This window comes from Daphnia carinata, chromosome 7, assembly GCF_022539665.2.
Source record: "Daphnia carinata strain CSIRO-1 chromosome 7, CSIRO_AGI_Dcar_HiC_V3, whole genome shotgun sequence".
NCBI lineage: Eukaryota > Metazoa > Arthropoda > Branchiopoda > Diplostraca > Daphniidae > Daphnia > Daphnia carinata.
In genome coordinates, this window is record NC_081337.1 from 7,302,111 (window position 1) to 7,328,648 (window position 26,538).

The 26,538-nt window shown below is 38.8% G+C and overlaps 6 protein-coding genes across 8 annotated transcripts; 3 read left to right on the forward strand and 3 right to left on the reverse strand.

Moving 5' to 3' along the window:
* The first annotated feature begins 155 nt into the window (after positions 1-155).
* Positions 156-2,417, forward strand: LOC130685681 (uncharacterized). The gene is made up of 6 exons (XM_057509013.2): positions 156-227; positions 525-883; positions 955-1,150; positions 1,251-1,437; positions 1,509-1,654; positions 1,841-2,417. Exons 1-6 carry the CDS (start codon positions 156-158, stop codon positions 2,228-2,230), a joined length of 1,350 nt encoding a protein of 449 aa, XP_057364996.2. The 3' UTR covers positions 2,231-2,417.
* Positions 2,418-3,366: 949 nt separating this feature from the next.
* On the forward strand, positions 3,367-6,549 carry LOC130685555 (uncharacterized). The gene is made up of 4 exons (XM_057508873.2): positions 3,367-3,528; positions 4,828-5,144; positions 5,232-5,788; positions 6,245-6,549. The coding sequence occupies exons 1-4, from the start codon at positions 3,481-3,483 to the stop codon at positions 6,355-6,357; spliced, it is 1,035 nt and encodes a 344-aa protein (XP_057364856.1). The 5' UTR covers positions 3,367-3,480; the 3' UTR covers positions 6,358-6,549.
* A 901-nt stretch (positions 6,550-7,450) lies between these two features.
* LOC130685845 (transformer-2 protein homolog alpha-like) lies at positions 7,451-9,469 on the reverse strand. Of its 2 annotated transcripts, none has more exons than XM_059496240.1 (7): positions 9,334-9,469; positions 9,087-9,140; positions 8,651-8,921; positions 8,446-8,574; positions 8,210-8,385; positions 8,006-8,146; positions 7,451-7,550 (listed from the first exon to the last, which is right to left on the reverse strand). In XM_059496240.1, coding segments are annotated over exons 2-7 (753 nt in total). In that variant the 5' UTR covers positions 9,122-9,140; positions 9,334-9,469; the 3' UTR covers positions 7,451-7,549. The 2 variants fall into 2 exon arrangements, with proteins under 2 accessions (XP_059352223.1, XP_057365117.1); XM_057509134.2 differs by lacking the exon at positions 7,451-7,550 and adding an exon at positions 7,697-7,924 and having other exon boundaries at positions 8,013-8,146; positions 9,334-9,467.
* A 4,606-nt stretch (positions 9,470-14,075) lies between these two features.
* LOC130685440 (delta-1-pyrroline-5-carboxylate dehydrogenase, mitochondrial-like) lies at positions 14,076-16,912 on the forward strand. Its single transcript, XM_057508742.2, has 11 exons — positions 14,076-14,376; positions 14,437-14,525; positions 14,594-14,727; positions 14,798-14,845; positions 14,909-15,123; positions 15,189-15,261; positions 15,325-15,420; positions 15,479-15,666; positions 15,734-15,956; positions 16,025-16,511; positions 16,573-16,912. Exons 1-11 carry the CDS (start codon positions 14,315-14,317, stop codon positions 16,686-16,688), a joined length of 1,731 nt encoding a protein of 576 aa, XP_057364725.1. The 5' UTR covers positions 14,076-14,314; the 3' UTR covers positions 16,689-16,912.
* A 2,623-nt stretch (positions 16,913-19,535) lies between these two features.
* Positions 19,536-22,366, reverse strand: LOC130685472 (zinc finger and BTB domain-containing protein 14-like). Its single transcript, XM_057508773.2, has 7 exons — positions 22,170-22,366; positions 21,753-21,895; positions 21,587-21,631; positions 21,223-21,510; positions 20,784-21,150; positions 20,532-20,721; positions 19,536-20,471 (listed from the first exon to the last, which is right to left on the reverse strand). The coding sequence occupies exons 2-7, from the start codon at positions 21,891-21,893 to the stop codon at positions 20,114-20,116; spliced, it is 1,389 nt and encodes a 462-aa protein (XP_057364756.1). The 5' UTR covers positions 21,894-21,895; positions 22,170-22,366; the 3' UTR covers positions 19,536-20,113.
* Positions 22,367-23,071: 705 nt separating this feature from the next.
* Positions 23,072-25,257, reverse strand: LOC130685545 (ceramide synthase 6-like). 2 transcript variants are annotated; one of them, XR_009421430.1, is made up of 6 exons: positions 24,944-25,257; positions 24,524-24,878; positions 24,126-24,466; positions 23,884-24,028; positions 23,318-23,806; positions 23,072-23,232 (listed from the first exon to the last, which is right to left on the reverse strand). XR_009421430.1 is itself a non-coding variant. In XM_057508860.2 (5 exons), exons 1-5 carry the CDS (start codon positions 25,135-25,137, stop codon positions 23,657-23,659), a joined length of 1,185 nt encoding a protein of 394 aa, XP_057364843.1. In that variant the 5' UTR covers positions 25,138-25,257; the 3' UTR covers positions 23,072-23,656. The 2 variants fall into 2 exon arrangements, 1 of the variants encoding a protein (XP_057364843.1); XM_057508860.2 differs by having other exon boundaries at positions 23,072-23,806.
* Positions 25,258-26,538: the final 1,281 nt, after the last annotated feature.

A 26,538-nucleotide genomic window follows, 5' to 3' on the forward strand; every position in this document is an offset into this window, starting at 1 on the left:
TACATGTCATCTTTATAGATCATGATAGGCAGTGATATGACAAAGTGATGATGATGATAAAACTGTAGAAGCTTTGCTGCGAAGCCAGAAGATAAGAAGTGTTAAATAATTACAAAATAAATGAATCGTTTCTGGAACAGTATAATTATTTTTACATGCTTATAGATCTGGAGGACAAAGAAAAAATTGGGGAAAAAGTATGCCAATGGACGGCACAGGAGTCGCAGGTTGATGATGACTGTGTAGCTGGCTTGGCCGAGCCCGAGTCTTATCGCAGATTCGGCTGGGGCTCAACATGGCCAAGCTGACTCAGCAATACTCAAGCCATACCACTTTCCATCCCGACGAGACCTCGGCTCGATAATGATTATGATCGACATGATTCCGAGTTTATTTGCTTCAAGCAGGTGAAGTTTATTCAGCACTTAGTACTAAAAGTCCTTACCATCCCACTTTACCTCATGCATTGAAATGGCTTTCGACGTCAAAGTTAAAACCTTTTTTGGTTACTCTATCCCCGATAGGCTTCCTCTACCGAACGTCATGGGAACAAAGACGAAAAGGAACTCTTCCAAGTAACCGTGTGTCATCTAGCAAAAGGCCATGAGACGTTCCCTGTCAGTCACCATGGAATTCTAAATATCTTCAATGACATTCTCGCCAAGCATAATCATTATGGCGAATATGGTCACGCGCTTTGTACATTGGGAGATATCTTGTGGCCACCTGATCGCCCACTTCCATATCCAGCGTGGGGGGCAATCAAGACGCGACTTCATGTAGCAAGTCTAGAACGCTTCCATGAATTAATTTTGGCATTGACAACTTGTGTGGAAGACCAACTGAAAAGCCATTGCTACAATACTGTTGGAAATTTCTTAACGTAACAAACGAAATCAGAATCTATGATAGCAAAATTAATTTATCTGAAATATTATAAATTTTCTTATTTAGTTTCTTTGAGAGCTATAAGAATCGGAAGGATTTGACACAGTCTTTGGAAAGCTTCTACCGTGAGTACAATCCTCCAATCACGGCCAAGCACCACACTTGCGTCGGTTTGGGCTTGGACTTGGCCGAAAGAGTACTAGAATTGGGAAAGGTTTACCCTGGTATCAGTTCGGCTCTCTTTTTGGCGTCCTGCGAAGAGGTACGTAAATAATCCGGTCGATCAACATCGATATATCGAACTTCTCTGTTTACTATTATCCTTCTAACTGAACGATCTGTTTGTGGTATAATATGAAAAGGATATTGGAAACGTCAATCGATATGTTTCGACTCCAACTCCAGATACCCGCACGTCAGAAAAAGAGCACGTCGTCATTGCTTTAAACATTGAACTGGAAGGTCGAGTAGGCGTACTAATACTAGATACTGGCTACCATGTTCCACGACCTGTGATAGTCATGGAGGATCGCCTGTATCCTCACACTGGTATGGTTTTATACTTACTGAGCAAATGCAAGTCATTTGTATTTGTAAAATTTTTCTCTGGGGATCTATAGGCTGGTTCAAACCGGGTGGCACAAGTCGCTCACGGCGCCTGTACAACTACACCCTACATCCCAGTGGCCGCTACGTACTCTGGGATGTCAAGGAAACCCGGAAAGGAATTGAAGAATGTGAATCTGCCCTGATCTATACACATCAGGTATTTTCATCGATTTTTCTACAGGTTTTTGGACTAGTTGGAGGTTTTAAATGTCTCTTGGGTATCCTTACGGTACTCTATCATGACATGTATATGCTGATTTGGCTGTTTTGTTTTCTAAGTTCCTTGTTTATGGAAATTTTTATTGAAAGGGGAGTATTGATTTCGACTTTCTTACCATTTTAGGCGTTTTTGTCTCCAGTAGACTGCACAGAGCGACGGAACTTGGTGTATAACTTCAAATCACTATTGAAGCGAGACGCGAAAGGAAACGTGATAGCTGGATTATACTTTGGATTGAAACCGTTCGAGTTAGGCCATTTTGCATTATTCTATCAGGATGAAAAACAACAAGTCGATTTCAAGATTAGTTTCAAAGATATCTTCCATGCCCGTGAGCTACCTGAAACTATTGATGCATCGTTGCGTCGATGCCAGAGTCAGTTGGAACTTGGTGATTCTGATGGTTTGATTAAACTCTTAAAGGAAATATGCTCAGCGTTAAACAACGCCGAATTCATGAATCAGCTGTTAACCATCAATCAGCGCATCGTTATACTGGCTGAAAACAACTGAAATTCTGTTGCACGGCGCAAATGCTTCATCATCTATAGCGCCTAATCATTCCAACTTTTGTTTTGTTTGAGATTTTGGTCTAAAATTGGCTTATTGGTTATCTCATTTGGGTTTGGTACTATAGTATGTTTTGTTTGTATCGTTATTTGAATGGCATGACAATACAAACAGTTTTAAAAGTAAACAATTTTAGCGCGTGCATTTATGAACAATTAATTTCAGCTGACCGACCGCTTTTTACGTTTTTCTCAAAAACTATCAGTTCAAAGAGAAAACAAACCTCATATTTGCTATTCTCGTTCAATTTTGAATCTAAATCATGTATTTTAAGCGAAATCTAAAATTTAGCCAAAAATGAAAAAGTGGGAAGGCTATAGCCTTGCCACTTTTGTCAAAATCGGCCAAAAACGAAACCTCTTAAAATTGAACAAAAATCACACGGCATAATCAGAATTGAACGCTAATTCTGATTAAGTGATTTATTTTCTCGTCAAACGAGCCGTTTTTGAAATAAACGGAAACAATGTGCTGTAGGCGCATCAACTTTGTGTTATGGTTTTTTACGTTTTTTGAATAAATATAAGTCAGTTGGAAAAATAAACTTAATTTCGAGCTTCTCATTCAACTCCCGATCGAAAGGGTGTATTTTGAGCCAAATTTAAAATTTTGCCATATCTGAAAATAAGCCCGACCAAAAAATAAGCCCGCCAAAAATAACAAGCCCGACTTTTCCACAAATTTTGTATTTTCACAAAATCTTCAATTGAACAATGAACAGATTTGTTTTAAATTCGAAATAAATGAGAATTACAAATGAAAATGTTAAATTTTCCGTTACATATGAATTGTTTTAATTATGAGCAATGAAAGTAGTTAGTAGTAGTCAAAGTATTGCAACTTTTTTATATTTTAAATGATTCAAAAACCATGAATTTCACGCAAGAAGTTCTCGCGTTCGGTTTTGTATTTAATGTTTGCATGTACGAAATGCCACGTAAATTTTCCAAGATTTTTCTTTGTAGGGGAAGGGGTAGCAAACACTGTGACGTCATAGACCTACTGAGCAAGACCGTCCAACCACCGCAAACAGATCGGGTTATATAAAGACGAGGCCCGCGTCGAAGACGACCAGAGACCCGATAACGAACAGTTTGTAGCAGGCTGTAAAAACCAAGTCTCTTGTAGAATTCCCTCACAAGTTTGAAGCCCTTTGCTATCGACGTCAAGTTAAATAATCTGTTCGGTAGAAAATGTTTCGCTGTTTTCTCCCAGTTATAGTGCTACTGTATCACTTCCAGGTCAGGTTATTATTGTTTTCTGAATGCATGTTCGTTAATCGTGTAGCGTTTGCTCCAGTGGAAGCTAGTCACCACTGTTTAGCTGGATTTTCCACATACGCGGTATTCGCCAATAAAACTTGTCAGACAGAATCAACAAGACGGCCGCTATGAAAGGAATAGTTGGTGTCGTTTATATTTAACTGATTTCTGGATTAGACTCCTAACCTCGGAACATGGAGAGGACAAAAATTAACAAAAAGAGTAGATAATGGGACGCATCCCAAAGTCGTAGCAGAAGAGAGCCCTCAAGTCTTGCCGTTTTGTATACTACCTTTTATTTTTTTAGGAATTTTTTTTTCTTTCCTTTCTTCCTTTCATGTTTCTTCCGTCCGGCCAGAATTTTTTTCTATTTGGTGGTGAGGCAAAAAAACTTATTACGTTTTACTCACGCTACAAAAGTTATGTATTGTTTTACGTGCAGAACTCTGAATCCACCAGTATCACCCGTTTTCCCCTTGGGTAAACGACCTAGTTTGCCAAGCTTTTTCTAGGGTTAAACAGGAATCAGGAAAGTGAAAGAGGCTGCTAAAACTCAACAGTGTAATGCACCGAAGGTCGTTAAATGAAGATAACTTGAAGTCTAGAGCTTAGATTGCTGAACCTATCTGAGATTGATTTCCAATAAAGAGTAGCTAAGCTTTTTCTTTCTCCAATTGTTCGTCAGCTGTACGCTAATCCCTGCACTCTGAGGGTGGAGTAGAGGGCTGGCGTGCATTATTCACGCCATAAGATTATCTGCAGAAGTGTAGCTTAATGAAGCACAAAGCTTTCCGTAGCTTTTACTGATAACTGGGTAACACCAACCGGCTACAAGTCAACACGAACAGAGAGACAACAGTATGCCAATCCCATTGCCACTTTAGCAGCCGTAAAAAAACTTAAATACCAAAATCGTTTTGTTAATATAGTAGCAATCACGGTTTGTTGGTGTTTGCCACATAACGCGTTTGGGCATCAGAATCTCATTTCAGTTGTTCAGCACTACAGTCTAGGGCAAGACGTGAAGGTCAATACTCAGTCTGTTGACAGGCGGCAAGCTGAAGCACGCGGGATGTGCGATGGGATTAAACAATCTAAAAGAACCGCGCTAAGAGGAAAGAATAAAAACCAAAGCAAATATTTTCTCTAGTTCATTGTAGTATTTAAGAATTAACTTTGAATATACCTTAGTTCCCTTAAAGATTTTTTTGTTTTTTTTCGCGTCCGTGGCATTTAGTGAATACCAATATTTTTCGGTGTGCTATTTTTCCTGCAAAGGGGCTAGGATATTGTAGCAACGGACTATCGCCTCTGCAGGGTGTTTACTCAAAAAGCAACCCATCAAATGCCATGTCCGGAGCAGATCGCCCATATCCTATTGACGCGCAAGCCGAATCCAACAACAATGATGGCGCCGCAGCTCTTCTGCTGCATAATCAACCAAAGTCAGCCCAGCAGCCGGTGGAGAAGGCGGGTCCGGCGCACAATAGAAGGCAGCGAAGGCATATCGGTTCGATTGCAGCTTTTCGTGGCTTGCCAGGACCTTTCAACAAATTTAACGCAGCCGAATGGCCGTTGTCAGCTGGAAGGGATTGGTACTATTTATTTGCCAAAAAGCTCTGCGACGGAAAGCTATAGCCATGAAATTATTAATGTTATTGCTCTGACGACTTAATTGCCAGGAAAAAAATTATGACACCCGGATCCGACTTTGTGGAGTATGTACAGAGCACGGACGACGACGTAATCAAAGACAAACGATATCCAGATGTCATGGGAATAAATAACCAACGCCCCAACTCGGTCCTGATCCGGGGCAACCCTAATGTTGGAGTTAAAAGCAACAAAAATTTCGAGATACTTACTCCTCCGCACAACGAGGCAAGGGCTAGAGCAGTCAGCCGATTGCTACGATTGTTGTCTGAAGCTCGAGCCAATTCCGCCAATGTCAATTCGATAAGCAAGAAATTTCTAGGCGCTTTAGCCCGAAATAATGGTCTTCCAACTGGTCCCAAAGCAACTGCTCCTTTTGTTCAATACAAAGGGTCAACTGCCATTCCTTTGCCAGGTAAGAGAACTTCAATCGATTGGGGAGCGCTTCGCCATCCAGTTCACCGATCAGAGATAGCAGATACCAGTGAGAATCTTCAGTTTAATAATCAAGCGGAGGAATATCCAACTGAAGACATATTTACCGACGACGTTATCCTTGGATTGGGGGAAGATGAAGAACAAACAGGTAATAAAAATTGGGATGGTAGATACTTTTCTTTTAGGAATAGAAAAAATTCCAATAGGGCAATAACTTGCTTATTCTCGTCTTATACGAGAGTTGCGCCTTCGATCCATCTCTAGCTATTTCAACTCAGCATAGAAACAAAGGGTCTTATCAAAGAGAATCCTCTTTTGATATAAAGCTGAAGAAAGCAATACAAAACGTTTGCCAAGCTCAGTGAGATCAGCCAGTTAAACAAACTTTTAAATTCAAAGTTCTCTTGCCATGATATAGCTGTCATATCTAATACCATTTAACGTATGCGGACCATTTTCTTTTTCGTCCTGTACGAAACAAATCAGACGGAAAATTGAAATTCATATGCACAGTCTTTGGTTTAGATAAACTTGATGTAAACATACATTTCGAAACCATTCTAAAACTAAGAATAAACAACTAATACAAAATTTCTATCTTTAGACGATTCAGATGAAATTATATCCAACAAACGCAATATTGCGTCACTTGCAGCTAAAGGTGGTTGGTCGCGTCCTTCTAGAGCCTACAATCGCTTACCGCATTTTTCTTATTAAAAGACTTGAGTGCATCAACATCGTCCTCTCGACACACCTCGCTATTTTTGTTCAGCTCCACAATGTTAGAATGTTAAAAGAATCTGCTGTGCGTGAAACTAAATTAGTTATTTATGTCAACGACTTCGGAAGATGGCAACACGTAGCAATTTCCACGAGCACGGGGATCCCAATTTGTCCTCCTATAATCTTTGATTACTTTTGATGTACGTCATTAATGTCAATACAACTAATCAATTATCTACTAGTTTTCTTCGTTACACATAAAAAAATAATCCTTCGTAGAATCCATTATTTTACTTAATGACGATGGTCTATTCGAAAAAGAAAAAAATTTGTAGATAAACGAAACAGACAAAGGGTGACTAAGATTGAGCGGCTATCATAGTAAATGGATATCAGGAATACAACCTGCTTCACGCGTGCACGACGTTTGTCAATTTGAACTTGACAGAAAATTAATACATTTTTGGCTTCGAATGACTGGTTTGAAAGGCAGACGGCTTCAATTTATCAACTGGGACCGTGAGGCGGAGCTGATAGTGAACGACGATCCTCCAACTGATTTATTTCTCCATGCATCCGTGCACACGTACGATGAACTTCTGCTCAGTCGAGTGTACTTAATTTTTCTCTTCTAACAATTGCAAGTCGGTCCCAACAAGCTTCACGGTCAAGGAACAGTATACAATTGGGCCTTATCCCCGCTGTCAAACTCTTGAGAAGCAGAAATAATACATGATTTAGGTGTCCATATACCGCCTGTTTATGATGGATTGTTTCTGTAGATTCCATCAAGAAGTATAAATCCAAACCAACATGAAATGTCAGTTCAAACAAACTGCATTGTCTTAGAGCCCTACTTACTGGATGTCAATCAATTCAATCAGCGTGAATGATGCTCGAATTAATCACTCGACATCAGAAGATAGCTTTCATCTTCCGTTCTCTGAATCTTGGAAATAAGTTTCGACTGCTGTGCTTGCCGACATCGAACGTGGTAGCGGTTGAGTTGTTAATTTTCAACACGACCTCTTCGGAGTGACCTTTTTTCAGTGAACGAATTTTCCCCCTTTTCCACAGCAAACCGACCATGCGATTTTTTCTGTTTTCTGAGCTGTCTTTTCCTTTTTCTGTTCTTGACTCAAATCAACTTCGTCAAACTTCTCTCTTCCAAAACTTCTCACGAGTGTCTTGCTGACCTTTGCAAGAAACAGGGAAAAATATAACTTCATCGTTAATACCGGATGATTAAAATGTCCATCGTTAAATTAAGCTTTTCTATAAAATTATCTAATAGCGACAAATTTAAGCTTAATCGACAGTTACACCGTTTGCACAGACACACCGACTATTGTATTAAGTGCCTGAAGGGATGAATTTCGGGAATGGGGCACACACACAAAGGGGATTTGTAGGGTTAAAAAAAAAAATCACTGCCCACGTGAAAAACTAGGTTGGGTGAAAAAAAAATCCGATTTTAAAAGACGGGAAAACTAATGGTTTTAGAATGAAGAAAAGGACAAAAAAACGGATCCGTTTTTCATCGGTTGTCATCAATAACGGCCTGATAATTAGTTAAGAGAAAACAAAACCCTTAATGAAATTTTAACCAACAGATATGGCTAACTTTTACTGTTTGTTTAACTACTTACGTGGTGAATAGGATCGCGAACGTGAGCGCTCGTATCCCCGGCGGCTGGAACGATAATTTTTCTCATAGTAGGGCGAAGGTGACCGACGATATCCTCTTTCATTGCGGTCATACCTGTCGTATCGTCCACTTGTTCTGTTTAAAAAAAATCACCAATTCTTGAAAAAGTGGAAACGTAATAATGTAGCATTTTCTTACATGGTTGGTCTTCCCATGTAGATGCCTGGAGTAGGAGTATGGGGTCGCTGAGTAATTGAGTAATCCACCCTGATGCGTCGACCATCAATTTCTAGGCCTGTGCATTGCTCTTTCGCCAACTTTGCGTCTTCTAAACTCTCGAAGTAAACAAAGGCGAATCCTCGTGAACGGCCAGTCTGGATTTAAATTTTTCCTTACATCGGCTTATTTAGCAACTTTTGTGATGTATCTATTACCTTTGCATCTTTAACAACTTGTACTTTCTCTAGAGGACCATACTTAGCAAACACATGCTGTAATTCAGTTTCTGTTGTATACAGTCCCATTCCAAATACACCAAGGCAACGGGTAGGTTCTGGATTATCCTGCAGATTAAACACAATTATTATTCAAGTATTGTATAACAAAATATCTATGTATGATGTATAAAAAATCACTTACTGGTGGTCCACCTCCTCCTCCTCCACCACCACCTCCTCCACCACGATGACTGCCACCCATGTTGTTATGGCGTTTCCTGCCTGACATGGGAGATCTGGAACGGCTGTGGTAGCGATCACCTCCTCTATCTCCTCCTCTCTCCGCACCTCTATCCCGTCTGTCATGATGTCTTCTGTCTCCTCTATCATCTTCATAAGAACGAGAACGACGTCCTTGATGGCGGTGTCCAGGTGATCTACTACGTCCTCTATCCTTATGATGGCGATAATTCCTAATTTAACAATTGCCAATGTCAAAAACTTTCTGATAAAAGAATAAAGCTAGAAAAACTTAGCTAGAAATAAAAAGTTATATCAAAATCAGGTACCCAAGCTCATGTTCAATCGTAGAAGGTACAACTAGTAACAAACAAATTTGTAAAATATATTTTGCTTACCCTGAGGGAGAATCTTTCCGCCTAGGAGAGTCCATAGCTATGTTAAAAATTCCCCTGCAAAGACAGAAGACGTTATTTAGAAGCATTAACTTGCGACCTACCAGGCTTAAGTCCCTAGTGGACGTGCTTATACAAGCCACCTCTGTTTTCTTTTTAATTGCGGAGAAGTGAGGTGAACGCTAGCAATTTCTTACGGTTCACGTTACACCTAATGATAGTATTTAAAAAGGGGACTCGATACGCTTACCTCAGTAGTCAAAAAGAAACGAAGTTCTTATCAAACCCTTGAAAATGGTGTCTGGCGGGAATCCAACAATGCTGAGAGTAAGAGCATCAATGGCGTACTACATGGGGTGATGATGACTGAAGTGCGGCGTGGTTCGAATTATCGTGTTTTAGTTTTGCTTTCGCTTCATAGGTGTCGTAGTGAACGTTGCCATATATCATTAATTGTTTTATTGCTTCTCATGCTGTTCGTGAAGTAAGGCTCCTCGCCGATAAGCCGTGATCATTCTTCTACAGGCTGGCGAGGCAATATGTACTACTAAGTACATAATCGCGCCGTACATAATGGTGTATAATACAAATACTAATATATATATTAAAATTATACTGTATATAGATATTACTACATGTACATATATTACTAATATATATACACAATATTATTATATATATACAATACTATTATATATATTATATATTGTACTTATATACTGAATATGTACAATTGGTATGGTAATTGAAATAAAAGAATATTAGAGAAACAATTTTTTAATTATTTGTCAGCTAAATTAATTACAATAATTAGTTGATTATTTACAGTAAATAGCCCTTGGTAAGGCTATCTATTTTTGGGTAATTGTTATCAACATTTTCAAAGGGAAAAAATCTTAAAGGCAAAATGTATTTTTGCTGTTTTTCAATCTAAGGTTCTACGCGACGCAACTGATAAAAACAAAAAAAAATAGATGTCACGCTTAAACTTTTTCCTTTTCATAATTTAATAATTTTCATAAATTTCATGGAATTAGATAGCTCTTGAAAAGAGCTATCAATTGATGCAAAATTTGTAAATTTTGACTGTTTATTTTCCTCATAAATAATTATTAAAGGCTTTCATGATTTTACAAAGAGGAGGGGGTGTGTGAAAAATACGAAACTTTGCATTGATCGTTTGATGCTTAATCTTCGTCAAAACACGCAATCATTGTAATATTTTTGTTGCTGGTGTTTCCAGGAACAACTTGTTATAAACGATTGCTTTTAAGATGCTTCATTTAACCCCAAAAATTGCGTTTGAAAAAGTGGTTTTTGACAAACCATTAAGTTCAAATTGTAAAAATTGTAAATAGGTGGAAATAAATTTTTATTATAAGTAAATATTTACATTTTGTTTGTGCCTAGCGAATTTTAATATCCGTCTTAGATTGCAAATCGCAGAAATTAACTAAGATAAGTTAAGCAAGTTTATTCCATCGGTTCTCATTAAATTTACAATTTTAAAGATCTTTTTCCACATTTCCGCGTGGAAAACTACGTTTAAGCGCATCTTCCGCATGGAAAAACTACAAGCAGACAGCATACCAAAAAAAAAATTGACTGACGCCCTGCGCGTTTAGCCCATAAGAAAAAGTGCATCTGCAACTATGTGTACTTAGTACATATGTAGTGAGACCATGTTGGCTTCCTACTTGGATTGTCTCAGTCTCTAATATGCTGCCATTAAGTGGCAACAAAAGGTTCAGCTAATTTTAAAGTTTCCGTTAAGGTGCCATCTGCTGGGCACAAAAAGGGGCAGCAAACTGAATTGTTACCTAAAAATCAAAACCTTTCACGTTATGTTATAATTGCAATAATCAATTCCCAGCTACGTCTGACGCAACTGGGGGATTACGACACACACAAACAATACTGACAACGGTCAGGTTAGTTTCTTAATCTAGTATTCTGGTCATCATTTGGGTGGTACACAGTTATAGTTAGGATCCGGCAGCCAGTCACGTCAGCTGGCTGCCGGCTGCCGTTGGTTTTTCATCGCATCAATGGCACATTTCAGTTTTCTTAGAATAAACATTTGGCTTCCGGTCGCAAGGTTTTCTTCCGTTTCCGGGAGTGTTTGAGAAATTTTTGGCATCCTCCATTTTTACGCACGACCGCATAAATTTTAAATTTCGTTTAACTTACACTAGTCGTCTTGCGTTTGCTCTTGAACGGAATTATTTTCAACGTTATCCCTGAAAAGATAGTTCAGAGTGACGCATGAAGGTTCAGTAGCTACATCTTCCAGGGACATTGGTTCAGAACAAATACTTATGCTGCTGATACCTGCAAAATACATGAAAAAAAGCAGACCACCAACGAAAAGCATTGCCAGGAATATGATGGCGAAAAGACCGCAGCATAAGGGGACCGCGCAGCCTTTACATCCATAGCCTTTTGTATTGCAGATTCCGGAGACTGTTTTTATTGCCACCTCTTTTTTTTTTGTTCTTGAATGCCCCTACGACCGGTCGTCGATTTTTCATCGCTGCTTGTCCCTGGACTCTGATTTTCTGGGGGCGCTAGCTCTCCATCATCGGTTGTCCTTGAGCTTGTGTGCGTCTCCTGGTTATGCGTGGGCCCTGCTTTTCCATCGCTGGTTGCCCATGGGTCCTGGTTTTCCATCGCTGGTTTCCCATGGGTATGGGTTTTCCATCGCTGGTTTCCCATGGGTATGGGTTTTCCATCGCTGGTTGTCCGTGGGAGTTCTTTACCTGCGGGCGCTAGTTCTTTATAGACCTGCAAAATACATGAAAAGAAGCAGACCACCAACGAAAAGCATTGCCAGGAATATGATGGCGAAAAGACCGCAGCATAAGGGGACCGCGCAGCCTTTGCATCCATAGCCTTCTGCGTTGCAGATTCCGAAGGTTTTTTTATTATAACCTCTTTTTTCGGTTTTTTAATGCCCCTACAACCGGGCGTCGATTCTTCACTGCTGCTTGTCCCTGGACTTTGGTTTTCTAGGGGCGCTAGCTCTCCATCATCGGTTGTCCTTTGGCTTGTGTGCGTCTCCTGGTTATGCGTGGGCCCTGGTTTTCCATCGCTGGTTGCCCATGGATCCTGGTTTTCCATCGCTGGTTTCCCATGGGTCCTGGTTTTCCATCGCTGGTTTCCCATGGGTATGGGTTTTCCATCGCTGGTTTCCCATGGGTATGGGTTTTCCATTGCTGGTTGTCCGCGGGAGTTCTTTACCTGCGGGCGCTAGTTCTTTATAGACGGTGGTTTTACATCGCTGTTTGTCCAATTAGACGGGAGATGACTGCTAGTAGATTCCTCGGAGCCAAATTTGGCAGGAACCCTGTTAGTATGAGGTACATCACACAATGAACAACAACTACAACGAGGTGGATTGCTAGGGTGTTTGAAGCCCAAACGCGTGTTTAAGTGTACAAACTCCATTTTTGCAAAAGTTTTAGGCGTTAAAATAGAATTTAAAATGCTCATATGCTCGGCTCTACTTAAGCAATAGCGCAGAGACTTGCTAAAAAGTTTGTTCCTTGGTACCAGTTTATTTCGACTAGAATCATTATTTAAGATTTTTTCACGTGCGTTGGATTTCAAACTATTCTTCACATGTATTTGATTGTATTTTAATGTAGTGTAACAATTATGTTTTTTAATTAATTTATGTTTGTTCATGACGCCACAATACAAATTGTGGGCGTATCCGACATTGGATCTAGCAGCGCCTCTATCGCATCTTTTATAGTACCATGATTTGTGGTAACTAGATCCTGTTCAGCTGCCTTGACACTACTCAAAACACTTGGTTACCCAACACATCACAGGCTCCAAACAAACGTAAGCCAAAAAACTTAAAGCGAAAACGACACCTGGAAAAATTATGATTATCCACGACATTGCAAACGAACAGCTGAAATCCTTGCGGCGACTTCGACTGTTTTCCAGCCAAAACACCCAACAGACAAGGTATGCAATGGCTTCAAAAATGGTGAAAATTGTAGCTCGTAATAGATAGAATTTCTGAAAGGATGTGGTGTCCTTGCTGCCCCCTCCATTAACGCTGCTTATGCGTACGATGCTATCATGGTTTATACGCAAGCTCTGACTTTCCATCTTAAGAAACGTGGCTCAAGTAGAAATAGTGCAATGGAAGCGGCATTGAAGGTCATTCTCAGTTTAATGTCGTAATTGAACGTCTTAACTGCTTCGGTTTTCCCACCGCTGAATCGCGTGAGTTCCTAATTTTCCTTTGGAAACGTGGCACGACCAACACCGTGTGACTGGCCACCTCAACTCTGTTGGATGTATTTTGCTGAATCATGTGACATCCTTCATTTTTTTCATTAAGTTAATCGTTTTTGAAATACGCTAAATATTTGACGCAATGCTAGCGCGCCAGTACGCTACAGCGCTAGAGCGATGCAGCAGAAATATTCAATGTATTTCAAAAACGATTAATATAATGAAAAAAATAGCAATTTTTCCGGATCAGCATTAAATTTTGATTGTATCCTGTGATATTCAACCAACTCCGATGAGTGTCAGTTTTTGCCGAAAAAAAATTTTAAGCCCGAATAAATAAGCCCAAGCGCCAGTACGCTACAGCACTAGCGCTATGCAGCAGAAATATTCGGTGAGTGGATGTAGATAACTAGCTAGAAATCTGACCGCTAGATGGCGCTAGAAGTAACGAAATTTTTATTCCAAAAATTTAAATTATGGAATTTTTTTTAATGTTAGGCAGCGCCATCTACTCGTCCAAATCTGAAAACTCCGTAAAGTAAACAATAGCAAAACAATCTGTCGTCTGGATTAAGATCTCGAATAACGCGAATTACCTACGGCAAAAGTAATAACGTTCCATACTAATAATGTTACATATTATTTTCTGTTTTAAAACTTGGTAACTACAATTGTTTTGTGCATGTATTCTGTTAAATCGTGGGATATTCAATCTAACGTGCTGTGAAACAATAACCTTGATAATATGATATCTGCTGCCGCTAGCCCACCCTCCTCTCACGCTCCCAGAATTTAAAACATGTTGTCGAATACGTGACCTTCACTATTCATACGTTTGCCATATACTTCTGCTTATCAGGTTGTGGGTGCTGCCTTTCTTAGCTGAAAGAGAACCAAAAGATTCCTACTGTAGCTGCACTTTCTGCGCTTTGCATTTTTAATTTTACACTATTTGACATACAACAGACTTCCTTAGAATGATTTCCTCTATTACAAAATCTACTCTTCATCTTTTATCTACCAAAAGACTCTATGTGGGGTGAGAACATATCAAATTGTAAGCTATGTGAATAATCTCTACTAGTCTTTACTAATTTAGGAAATCATTTTTGAGATGTCTCAGTGGACCACCCATCATTCAAGAACCTGTTGCTCAACCAATTAATTTGGTGAATGAACCTATCCTGGGTAAAATGGACTGTAAACAACCTGCTATGTGACGCTTGTGTTTGACCTTCTGTCTATGATTACCTTAGATTATTTTAAAGGCAGTTCAGAAAGATCCTTACTAGAAGATGCATTGCAACACAGACAGTCCACTTGTGAAGAAATCCCAATTGTAATTGCTGGCAAGGAATATTGGACTGATGATGTTCATTACCAAACGATGGTATCCTACATGTGTTATGGTTGTACAGATCATGTGATATACTAACTCACTATTGTTTTTCCTTATATAGCCATCTAATCACCAGAAAAAGATAGCAAAATTTTGTTATGCTACTCCTGTAATTTAACAGCCAATGGAAGATTGTTTGTTTTCTTTTTTAATGGTTACATTGTGAAATTAGGAATTGCTGCAAAAATCCATCAGTGCTTCATTAGAAGCTAGAAAGTCATGGGAGAAGGTTCCTTTGCACAAAAAAATTGATATTTTTCTAAAAGCAGGAGATTTGGTATCTACAAAATACCGAAGCCAGCTTATTGCGTCAACAATGCTAGGCCAAGGAAAAACGGTATTTCAAGCTGAAATCGATGCAGCTTGTGAATTGGCGGACTTTTTAAGGTAAGTCAAAGCGAATAGTAACAATATTTCGAAATTTATAAAATCTAAATAAATAAAATTTTTAGATTCAACGCAGAATTTGCTCAGAGGTTGTATGATTACCAACCCGTGAATGTCGATCCGTATATAAGGAATTCAGTACGACAAAGATATATGCACCATTGAAGCAAGTTGAGTCATTGTGTTCCTTGTTTTGTGCAGGTACGGCACAGAGGACTCGAGGGATTTATTGCTGCCGTTTCACCTTTCAATTTTACAGCAATAGGAGGAAACCTTGCATATGCTCCTGCTATTATGGTTTATTTTCTTATACCAAGTTAGTATTTTGTGGTACTTAATTGGGCTCTGGCTTTAGGGAAATGTGGTGCTCTGGAAACCGTCGGACACAGCAATGTTATCTAATTATATCGTGTTCCGATTGATGGAGGAGAGCGGAATTCCGCCTGGTGTTGTGAATTTCGTACCGGCAGAGGGGCCTACATTTGGCCGTGGTATTACCACCTCTCCCCACTTAAGTGCCATTAATTTTACTGGATCTGTTCCGTAACTCTAGAAAGCAGTTAGAATTAGACGCCGAAAAATCGCAATAATTTTTTCCCCTCTATGATAGAACATTTCACTGGTTGTGGAAGCAAGTAGGACAAAATGTGGACCGTTTTCGGAATTTACCGCGGCTGGTTGGCGAGTGTGGAGGGAAGAACTATCATTTTGTCCATTCTTCTGCAAACGTCGAACACGTCGTTAACTCTACCCTTCGTGGTGCTTTCGAGTATTCTGGGCAAAAGTGCTCGGCATGTTCCAGGCTTTATGTTCCATCTTCGTTGTGGAAACAGGTCGAAAGAATAGCTTGCTAACTAACGGTATCCTCGTTGCTCAGTAAACCTTTATTTTATCACTGCAGATAAAAGAAGGCCTCGTAGAGGGTATGAAGCAAATGAAAATTGGACCGGTTACCGAATTTGATACCTTCACATCATCAGTCATTGATGAACGGGCGTACAATCGCATAGCCTCCTACATCAAACACGCTGAAGAGGCCCCTCACCTCGAAATCATTGCTGGGGGACATCGAGATAAGAGTGTCGGTTATTTTATTCACCCAACGTTGTTAGAAACCAAAAATCCGCGGGATCGCATAATGGTTGAGGAGATTTTTGGGCCTGTGCTTACTGCATTCGTTTATGACGATAACGCAGTGGAGGAAACATTAGAACTAGTTGATTCTTCTACATCCTTCGCGTTAACGGGAGCAGTGTTTGCAGAGGATCGTGAATTCCTAGTACAAGCCGCAGAACGCCTAAAAATGTCTGCTGGAAACTTCTATATCAACGACAAGTCAACTGGCGCTGTTGTCGGCCAGCAACCTTTTGGAGGGGGTCGGTTGTCAGGTAAGAAAAATTCAGTACCCAATTGCATAAGCTCCAAATATTTACTGTCATCTAAACGTAGGAACTAACGACAAAGCGGGAAGCCCGCATTATTTGCTTCGGTGGACAAGTCCACAGGCCATCAAGCAGTCTTTCAATCATCTGACACAGTTCAGGTATCCTCATATGGAAAAATAAATCGTTCTTGAAATAAAAATAGCGACAATCATTTTAACTCAAACGACGAGCACAAGTCGTCAGAAACTTTGTCGAACTTTTTGGCAGTTAAAGTGTTAGTAAATAGATCGAAAATTGTCTTTAAAATTGTTAGAATTATTCTCTTTGTAAACACTATCATTTTTTATCTAGTCTGCCAATCCAAATATATGTTTTAATGGCAAACATACGCCATTAGTTCTTTATTTGTCGGACTTCGGTTTATTACTCTCTTTGGTATTTGCAATTAAATAGGTAATTTAAAAAAATGGGAAAAGTCAGGCTCCTTTATTCGGTCTTATTTAGGCGTTATTAAGCCGTTTACCATTATTCTTCTATCTTTGTTTTCATAATTACTTGAAATGCCTATACGTTGCCTATAGAAGAAACGGAGATACAGTCAATAAACAAGATGTATTCATGGCTCTTTGTTGAGCTGTGGTGTGATACGCTGAAGTTACGATTCCCGAACAGTAATATAAAATTATAAGTTGTCCAATAATGCAAATGTGGGAAGGCAATACACTTCCCACTTTTGTCAAAATCGGTTGTACTGTCGCTTTAGTTTTGCGGTGTATTTCAATAATGGTTGACTTAATGAAAAAAAAAACAATTTTCCCGGAAACAGCATTTAATTGTGAGTATATTGTGTGATTTTCAACCAATTCCGACGAGTGTCAGTTTTTACAGAAAAAAGTTTTAAAAATTAAGCCCGACTATAAAATAAGCCCGACTTTTTTTATTTTTTCGTTTTTTACGTTTATTAAAAAAACTATCAGGCTCGTTGAAAAATAAACTTGATTTCCGTGATCAGCATTCAATTCTGAATCGGAATCATGTATTCTAAGCCAAATTTGAAATTTGGCCAAAAATGAAAAAGTGGGAAGGCTATACCCTTCCCACTTTTGTCAAAATCGGCCAAAAACGAAACCTCTTAAAATTGAACACAAATCACACGGTATCATCACAATTGAACGCTGATTCTGATTCAGTGATCTATTTTCTCGTTAATCGAACCGTTCTTGAAATAAGGGGGAAAAATAAGCTGTAGTCGCACCTACTTTATGTTATGATTTTTAACGTTAATCTGCAAAAATATAAGCCAAGTGGAAAAATAAACTTAATTTTTGCGCTTTTTATTCAATTTCCGATCGAAATGATGTATTTTAAACCTAATTTAAAATTTAGCCAATAGAACATTAAGCCCGACAAAATAAGACCGACAAAACAAGCGCGACTTTTCTTATTTTTACGTTTTTTACGTTTCTTTAAAAAACGACAAAGCTCATTGAAAATTAAACATGATTTCCTTGATCAGCATTCAATTCTGAATCGAAATCATTTATTTTAAGTCAAATTTGAAATTTGGCCAAAAATGAAAAAGTGAGAAGGCAATAGCCTTCTCATTTTTGTCAAAATTTGAAAAAACCGACACTTCTTGGAATTCGATTAAAATCACACGGTATAACCCAAATTTAACACTGAATCAGGAAAAGCTATTCGGTTTTCTGTCAAATTAGGCGTTTTTGAAATAAACGTAATTTATGAACAATAAACTTCAGCTGACCGACCGTTTTTTACGTTTTTCTCAAAAACTATTTGTCCAAAGAGAAAACAAACTTGATATTTGTAATTCTCGTTCAGTTTTAAATCTAAATCATGTGCTTTAAGCCAAATCTAAAATTTAGCCAAAAATGAAAAAGTGGGAAGGCTATACCCTTCCCACTTTTGGCAAAATCGGCCAAAAACGGCATCTCTTGAAATTGAACACAAATCATACGGTATCATCAGAATTGAACGCTGATTCTGATTCAGTGATTTATTGTCTCGTTAAATGAACCGTTCTTGAAATAAACGGAAACAGTGTGCTGTAGTCGTACCTACTTTATGTTATGATTTTTTACGTTAATCTGCAAAAATATAAGCCAATTGGAAAAATAAACTTAATTTTTGCGCTTTTTTATTCAATTTCCGATCGAAATGATGTATTTTAAACCTAATTTAAAATTTAGCCAATGGAACTTTAAACCCTACAAAACAAGCCCGACAAATACAAGCCTAACTTTTCCACCAAATATATTTATTTCAAAAATCTTCAATTTACTCAATGATAAAATACACTTACATTCCCAGTGAACGAAGATCTCTAAAATTGGCTTGTATTTGTCATTAAAATCATAAATTTTTGAAATAAACGGAAAAAACTAAGAAGTGCTGGCGTGCTGGTGCGGTATAGCGCAATCGTGCTACAGCACAATATTCAATATATTTTTAAAATAGCTGCTTTGGCGAGAAGATGAATAATTTTCCTGGAACCAATGAAGTATAACGTGTAATTTATTATATAACTTCAAGAGGTGTACTTTTTTTGTGAAAACTTAAAAATTATTTAAGCAAATCCAATTTTTTGCGGATTTGCATTGGATCTTTAAATCATTCAAGACAGCAAAAGTTCTCGAAAAATAAACTAACCTACAAAACAACCTAAGCAGTAAAAACTAATTTTCCACCAATTTTTTGTTTTTTCCAAAATCTTTCCAAATTTTGTTTTTTCCAAAATCTGAACTTTACTCAGTGATAAAATATACTTTACATTCGAAATCAACGAGGATCTCTAAAATCGACTTAGCACACCGAAAGCACGTTACACCGCAGTCGTGTTAGCTATCCTTGTAGCCTGAACTTCAGAAAAATAAATGTCCGTTTAATTGGACATTACAGTTCTCCTTCTAGGCCGTACCTAGAAGTAATCTTTTCTTGACCTAGGAAATAGAACGATTATGAGAGATAAATTTTAAAAATTAACCATCACGGTACATTACCGAGTATATTTTCTGTATATCACATAGGTAAAAAAAAAAAAAGAGGGAACGTACATATCGTACAAAGTTTACTACGATTGCAACCGGTAGGAGTTTGGAGCACATAATGCTGGCAGAAGCTACGAGCCAGCTGGCCGTTCCGAGTTATAATCTTTCAAATCTAAATAAATATCAAGAAACGTGAAACGATACGTTTCGCTAAAACAAAAATGGTTTGATATGGCACAGGCCTTTCTGGATAAAGTTTGGGGAAACAGTTAACAAGTCATGAAGGACATAATTTGAATTTACATGGAGTAACACAGTTTAGAGCATTTAAGTTAGAACTCGAGCTTTTCCTTATATCCTACATATAATGAGAGATGCTTGTACACAGTGCCGTTATAGCGGTTTAAATATGGCAAAGTTAATACATTTAAAAAACACCAAACGAACCTCAAGGGCCTTTTCCCTCTAACGAAGGCACCCACGTTTTACTATGTTTAAACCATTGTTTAAAGCCTTTGCCACAATTATTCGCATTAGTTACCACCAATGCGATTAACCTCTTTTCACAATCACGGAAATCTGCTTATTTGCAGCAATTTACGCTGGGGGAATCCCAGCCGGGGGACTGCGATTTAGCTGTGTGCATGGATGAGAAATATTGATTTGATTTCCTAGGTTCATTTCCAACTCATCAGGACTTTTAGTTCCAGACGGGTTGCCCTTACCCGTCGAAGATGGCTGCTGATTTCCCGATAAAGAATTCCTGTTCAAATTGACGAATGGAATTGAGATGCTGCTCTGGTATCCAGAACTCATTTCAGATTCAAAAGGACTTTTATTTTTGGTCACGTTATTTTCCATCGGTGATCGTGGGCGGGTGCGCGGTCGTCCTCTAGGGCCAGGTTCACGATCCCGATGGGCAGTCGATAAGTGATATTGAAGACTGTTTCGGGTTCTGTAAAAACAATATAGATACATGGTTTTCTAAATTATGCAATCATTTCATGTAACAAACCTGTAAAGACGTTCACACAGAGGGCAGGGATGTCGCGAAGTGTCGTTAGTATGACGATCCTCAATATGTCGCCTTACGCTGGAACGGCTTGACAAGAGTCGCATACAGAATGGGCATGGCCATCGCGGTCGGTCAGAGGTTGACATACGGCCTGGTGTCCGGCCAGGATGAATGTCACATTCATTTTGATCTGACAGAAGATTGAACTTTTTGGTATTGAACAACCTGGAACCAAATTTTTGAAATTATTACCAGATGTCTCTAGTTGTTGCCGTGTTTCATCATGACCGGGTACAGAAAATGCTCGATTTGAATATTGGTTGAAAGATGGTGCAATATCTTGTGGGTCTGACACAGGTATCCTTGCGAAACTCTGAAGAGTTAATAGAGGAGGAATTAACGCATCCTCGTCTCTTCGTTGCTCTTTTTTTTCTTCAGCACTTGTAGCGATATTCCGCCCTTGTTGGAATTGGAATGTTCCAGGAGATCCTATTAAATCGTCATTTTCATCAGAAACCGAATCGAGATCCACTTCTTCTATTTTAACATTCGCCAAATGCCCAATTGAATCGGCTCCGACATTTTCTGGACCCGAGGAAAACATGGAAGAGTCCCCCAACTACAGGAAGTAAAATAAATATGCATTGTGTAATTACGATTCTCCAGACGTCATGAGTTGTTATATACACACCTGAGTTGAAATCAAGTCATTATCCGATATGGAATCGGATACTGATGGAGGGTTATTATTGCGTACACGTAGAACTGAAGAATTACTCTCGGATAACTGATAAGTTTTCAATTCGGACGAAGATTCAGTGAGACCCCGAACTTTAAGTACTTCGGCCGTCCTCAGAAAAGATGGAAGTCTTTGGTGCTTGACTCTCACTTCTCCGTGATAAACAAATTCGACTAATGCTAAAAGGTCGTAAAACAGAATGTCTTTTAAAACAATAACTGGATGTTTGCATGGTGTTGTCTATGGCGAAAATAATAAAATCAATTATTTAAGTTGTAAATTCCTATCATTTCACTCACAAATATAAATTATTTACCTTTAATAAATCTCTGAAATATGGACTGCAGGCTGACAATACCACCTTTAAATAGAAAAAAAATTTGATTAAGTGTTTCACATAGAGGAGATGATTATTGGCTCAAGTAATATACTTGTACTGAAAATTAAAATAAAATAAAACAAAATAAAACCTTGTTTTTTACCTTGTGAGCTTGTAAGCTTTGGCCTTCACAAGCTAGAGTTACATCAACAAAATCTTCACCAATCCTCAGGTCATGAAATGCAGTTATGAGATTGGACTGATGATTATTCCAGCGAAGGAAAAATTCTTGTTCATTAGCCATGCCTAAAAAGAAAATATCCAATGAAAATCCTCAAGGCAAGCTATCACCACATAATATTCTATTTCCCAACTTGATTGCTGATTTTCAAGCATTTTGCTATTGGGCATGAAAATCAAACCAAATCAGATACTACACAAAGCAATTTAATAGAACATTTAAACTGTCACGAAAAATAAGCACTTAATAAATGGGAAAATCGTTTCATTAGTGTCGAAAAGACTGCATTAACGGGCATTACAATTCGAACTTTTGAAAAAATAGATACGGGTTACTTACTCGGTTTATCGTAGCATTCTACCAGGGCACCAAGATCAGCACACTCACTATATAGGAAATTCTGGTACCCCTTAAGGAATATTCGAGCCGCAAGCAACTAGCGTGTATTTTATACAAACACAACTTCAAGGATTTCTTGTTTTTTTCTTTCCGGTTATTCCCCGCAATAACCCTGTTTGATAAGCGTCTGCTTTCATTTTCTTTACTAGACGGGAATGGAAATGATGCTACGTTGTCAGTTCACAGCAGGAAATCGGCCCTTTCTGGTGTTAAAAATAAACAATCTCTGAATGTCAATCTTGACTTCTTGAGCCGATACGTGGCCAGGGTAGGCTTAAAATCGAATGTGATTACCATGATTAAACAGCGAAGTAAACATTTACCAATTCAAGGTTTAACAAAATACACGATTTTGGCCATTACGTTATTCAAAAAACAAGTCTTATAACGGTGTTTGACGAAATCCCGCCTTAAGCAGTTCTCGTACGACTGTTCTCCAACTTCTTGCAGTCTGCGTACGTAAATTCTTCGGTTTTATGCTAATGTTCACTGAAAAGAAAAACATTTAAAAAATTTTAAGAACACCTTACGAAAAACAATTCGGTATCTATCCAATATTAACTTGTCCGTCAACGAAGTTCAGCTTGTTTAGCAGCGTGGATTATATTTTCTAAACCCAAAATTATCTTTGCACGGTGTGAGCAGAAAGCATTTTACTATTCGAAAAGAAATGCTTGCAACAGTTATTTTTAGCGATACTAATACGTTTCACAAGAAACTTCGACAGTTTGGAAATCAAAGCTCTCGAGGTTATTCTATTGAACAATAAAACAGTGGGTAGAAACAAACACAGTACGAAAAGGGGTGATTGCAAAAACCGCAGTAAATGTCCCTGATGAAACCATCGAAACTGTTTTATTACAGCAATTCATAAACAAACGGAAAACAACTTGGCGGAAGAATTAGATCGGCAGATGAAGCGATTTCTTTTTGCTTTGCGTAAGTAAAGGCACTGCTGCTGATGCACATCATACGGTTAATCAGATAACTTTGGGGAAGACAACTGCAGAGGAGGGTAGGGGCAAAAATGGGCTATTTAAAAAACGAAAAGAAGTAGAGGAGAAGGTCAGTAGTGGGAAGTGAAATACCTCAACAAAGACCAGCAGGACAAGACGCTGCTGAATACCGAACATCGACCACAGATTGATGCACACACACACACACACACACACACACACACACGCACACACACACACACACACACTCCAAAAAATTATGATAGTGCAGTTATTCCGTTCTTAGGAAACGAAACGATTTCCATCCACTTTTTAGTAAAAACAATATGCCTACGTTTATTTAAGAATATTCATACTTTTTCATACTTGAAACCATACCGTATTTGATGTTTCTCAAGCCATGTGATTACAAGAGAAAAAGGCTTAGGCTCAGCAAATACTCTGAACTTTATTGGACCACGATCATTTCGACTATTTGGAATTTTTGTGTTCTCGACTGTGACTGCCTAACTTTACTGGCAATCGCTTGGATGGAGTCGTGGGCGAGGCTGATGAATTGCCAGATTTACTATTATCTTCGCTGAAATATTCGCTGGATGAGCTGCGCGAATCTTTTTCCATCTGTATAGCATTTAAAAAAAAGATTATACTATACGTAGTTTTCATGAGTGGGGTCACAGAATAAGTGTATACAATACCTGTCCTGAAAGGATGGCTCGATATAATACTTTAAGTATGAAATACGTCCAGATGATGTGCAAAAGCAGTAACATAAGTAACAACGAGTTGAAAATGTAGTACGCAGGAAACATGGGCACAATCTTCTTGGCACCAATACACGTACTGTGAACAAATGATGAGTTTAAAAAGATAAATAAATTAAAATATTTAAAATACTGAATGAAAATATGAGGTATTAACCATAGAAACGTAGGCGTACCTGTAAAGGAACCAATATGGGTAAATCACCAGCCGCGTACCTATCCAGGTAACCGTGAAAATGCCAAACAATACATCGCAGGTACGTTGCCACTTGATGTACTTCATCATTTTTGCCAATTCTAAGAAAATATCGGCGCAATCGTGTATCACAAGAACTAGGGTCCCTGCTCGAATCAAGTTGCACGTCCACGATAAAACCAACAGGATAATGGTAACAAAATGATGAGTCAACATTTCCCAAAAATCTTTCCTCTTGATGTCCTCAAACATAGAGAAGAGTAGAGACCAATAGAAACTGAGTGACATCATATAGTGCCACCACACATCATTTGTCACTCCCTAAGAAGATATGACTTTGAGTGAGCTTGTTAGGTTATTGGTGTAATGTTTGGTTACCTGATGTGGAAAAGTGTACCAGCACTCGTTGATATCCCAAAACCATGGTTTATCCCATAGGGTATACACTCCATAGACAAATGCAAATCCATAATAACTGAATCTCCAGCCACATTCCATGAACTTGACAAGTGTTGAGGGGCGGTCCATCATTCTTCTCATACGTATCCATCTTTCCACTTGCCGCTCAGACCAATCCAACTGCTTTGCAAGTCCTTGAATCTGTTTGTAGTTCAATCTGCCTTTTCGGGCAACAAGGAAGGCCTTCTCAAGTACAGGATTGTCAGGAGCCTGTCCCTTCCATGGTCTGACAGGTCTCAAACCATTGGCTATGCCCAACGGAAAGAAAACATACCTGTGGAATACAAAACCAAGTGGTGGTTATGGCATACAGCTTTATCTTTTATATGTAAGACTTACTTTTCAAATAACAGCCTGAGAAAAGTGAGAGCAAATGAAAATAAAACAGGATACCAAATGTCACTAAAGCGGGGATACGCAATATGTTGATTTTGCTCATTAGGTTCGATATCTTTCCAGGTGACTCCAGGAGGTAACCATACGTCTGACGACCAGAATGATTCTGACATCTGGCTTAAAAAATTCACTACCATTTTCGTACAAGGAAATTTAAACAATCCGATGTAAACACATCCGATTATAAACTTCAGTTTCCTTCCGCCCGAATCTGACTTCACTTTTTCTCCTTTTTTTTTGTCTTGTTTCTTTAATTTATTTTTCCATAGTGTGCACCGTTGCCAAACAAATTTCCTAAGGGCCGGCAAAGCTATGTGCGCGGAGAACACAAACGAAGCGGTCGCGCGGGTGTTTATCGATGTTGTCTACCATCTCTCAGTTTTTATCTGCTTAGAATAATAAAGCATTGTGACTAGTTTGATGAGTCACATCATTTGTTGAAAAATACATTGTTTATTGTTACTCACGATTCTCTAGAACCAATATCGATAGAACTCGATAAAAGTGTCATTGTTCTTGTTGTTTTTTTTTTCTTCTCGCAACAAACAGATTTTCAGTATGGCGTAGTCGTTTCCACACACGATTATAAAACAAACGACTAAACCGTAGACCAGAAACACGACGTTGCCCGTATTGATTTTGGAGCTAATGGCAGGCCGGTGAGTGTTTGTTAAATAGAAACCACGCCCAAGTATAGTCTATCGAATATAGGGCACTGAGGAAAAAGCTCCCTCTTTCCGCCTAAAAAAGAACAAAATAATAATAAAATAAAAAGGAAGAAGGAAAAAAAAAACAGACACACTAAATTGCAAGGCAATGAAACCGCACCTAGCCTAGTGTATTCATCAATGACAACGAAATCACTTTATCTTCATGGTCACATGTCATTCCTTCGGGAGGATTTACTCAAAGCCATGCACTGTCTACAAGCATAACGCAGTGCGCACGCTTTGAATCCTGAACTTTTTTTTTTTTGCCCCGTGTTAGTCTTTCTTTAACGGCATTTTGTCCCCGCGTACACTGACGAGATTACCATTGGAGTAACATACATTAGCAGACCGTCTTTCGCGAAAAATCGAAGTCGAAACATCGTTGGTAGCTATAAGCTAGTTACACATTAATACGTTGCTTGTTCGCGATCGATACTGTGTTATTATCGATCAAATTCTGATGATTCTTTTTTAAAAGAATTTTCATAAAGTATTTACATACGTGAGTGCTTATCAGCTGATGACAGATAGGGAAGGCCTATGATCGATGAATTTCATTTGCTCAGAAAACAAAAAAATAACGGAACCGAACGACCGACATCATGACTTAAACATCACGACATGTGTGTGTGAAAACAAGGGCCGAAAGGAGAGAAACTGTCTGGAGAGAAGAAGACATCGAGAAAGTCGGCTTGACAAATTATCGGGGCCGTTTGGGAGCACCTTCGAAGCGTGATATGCGCGCGGTGCGTGCACGGTATATAATAAATGGGCTGCCGTCTGGGCAAGCCCCACGCTTCGTCGGGCCGAGACGAGAACCAGACCCAC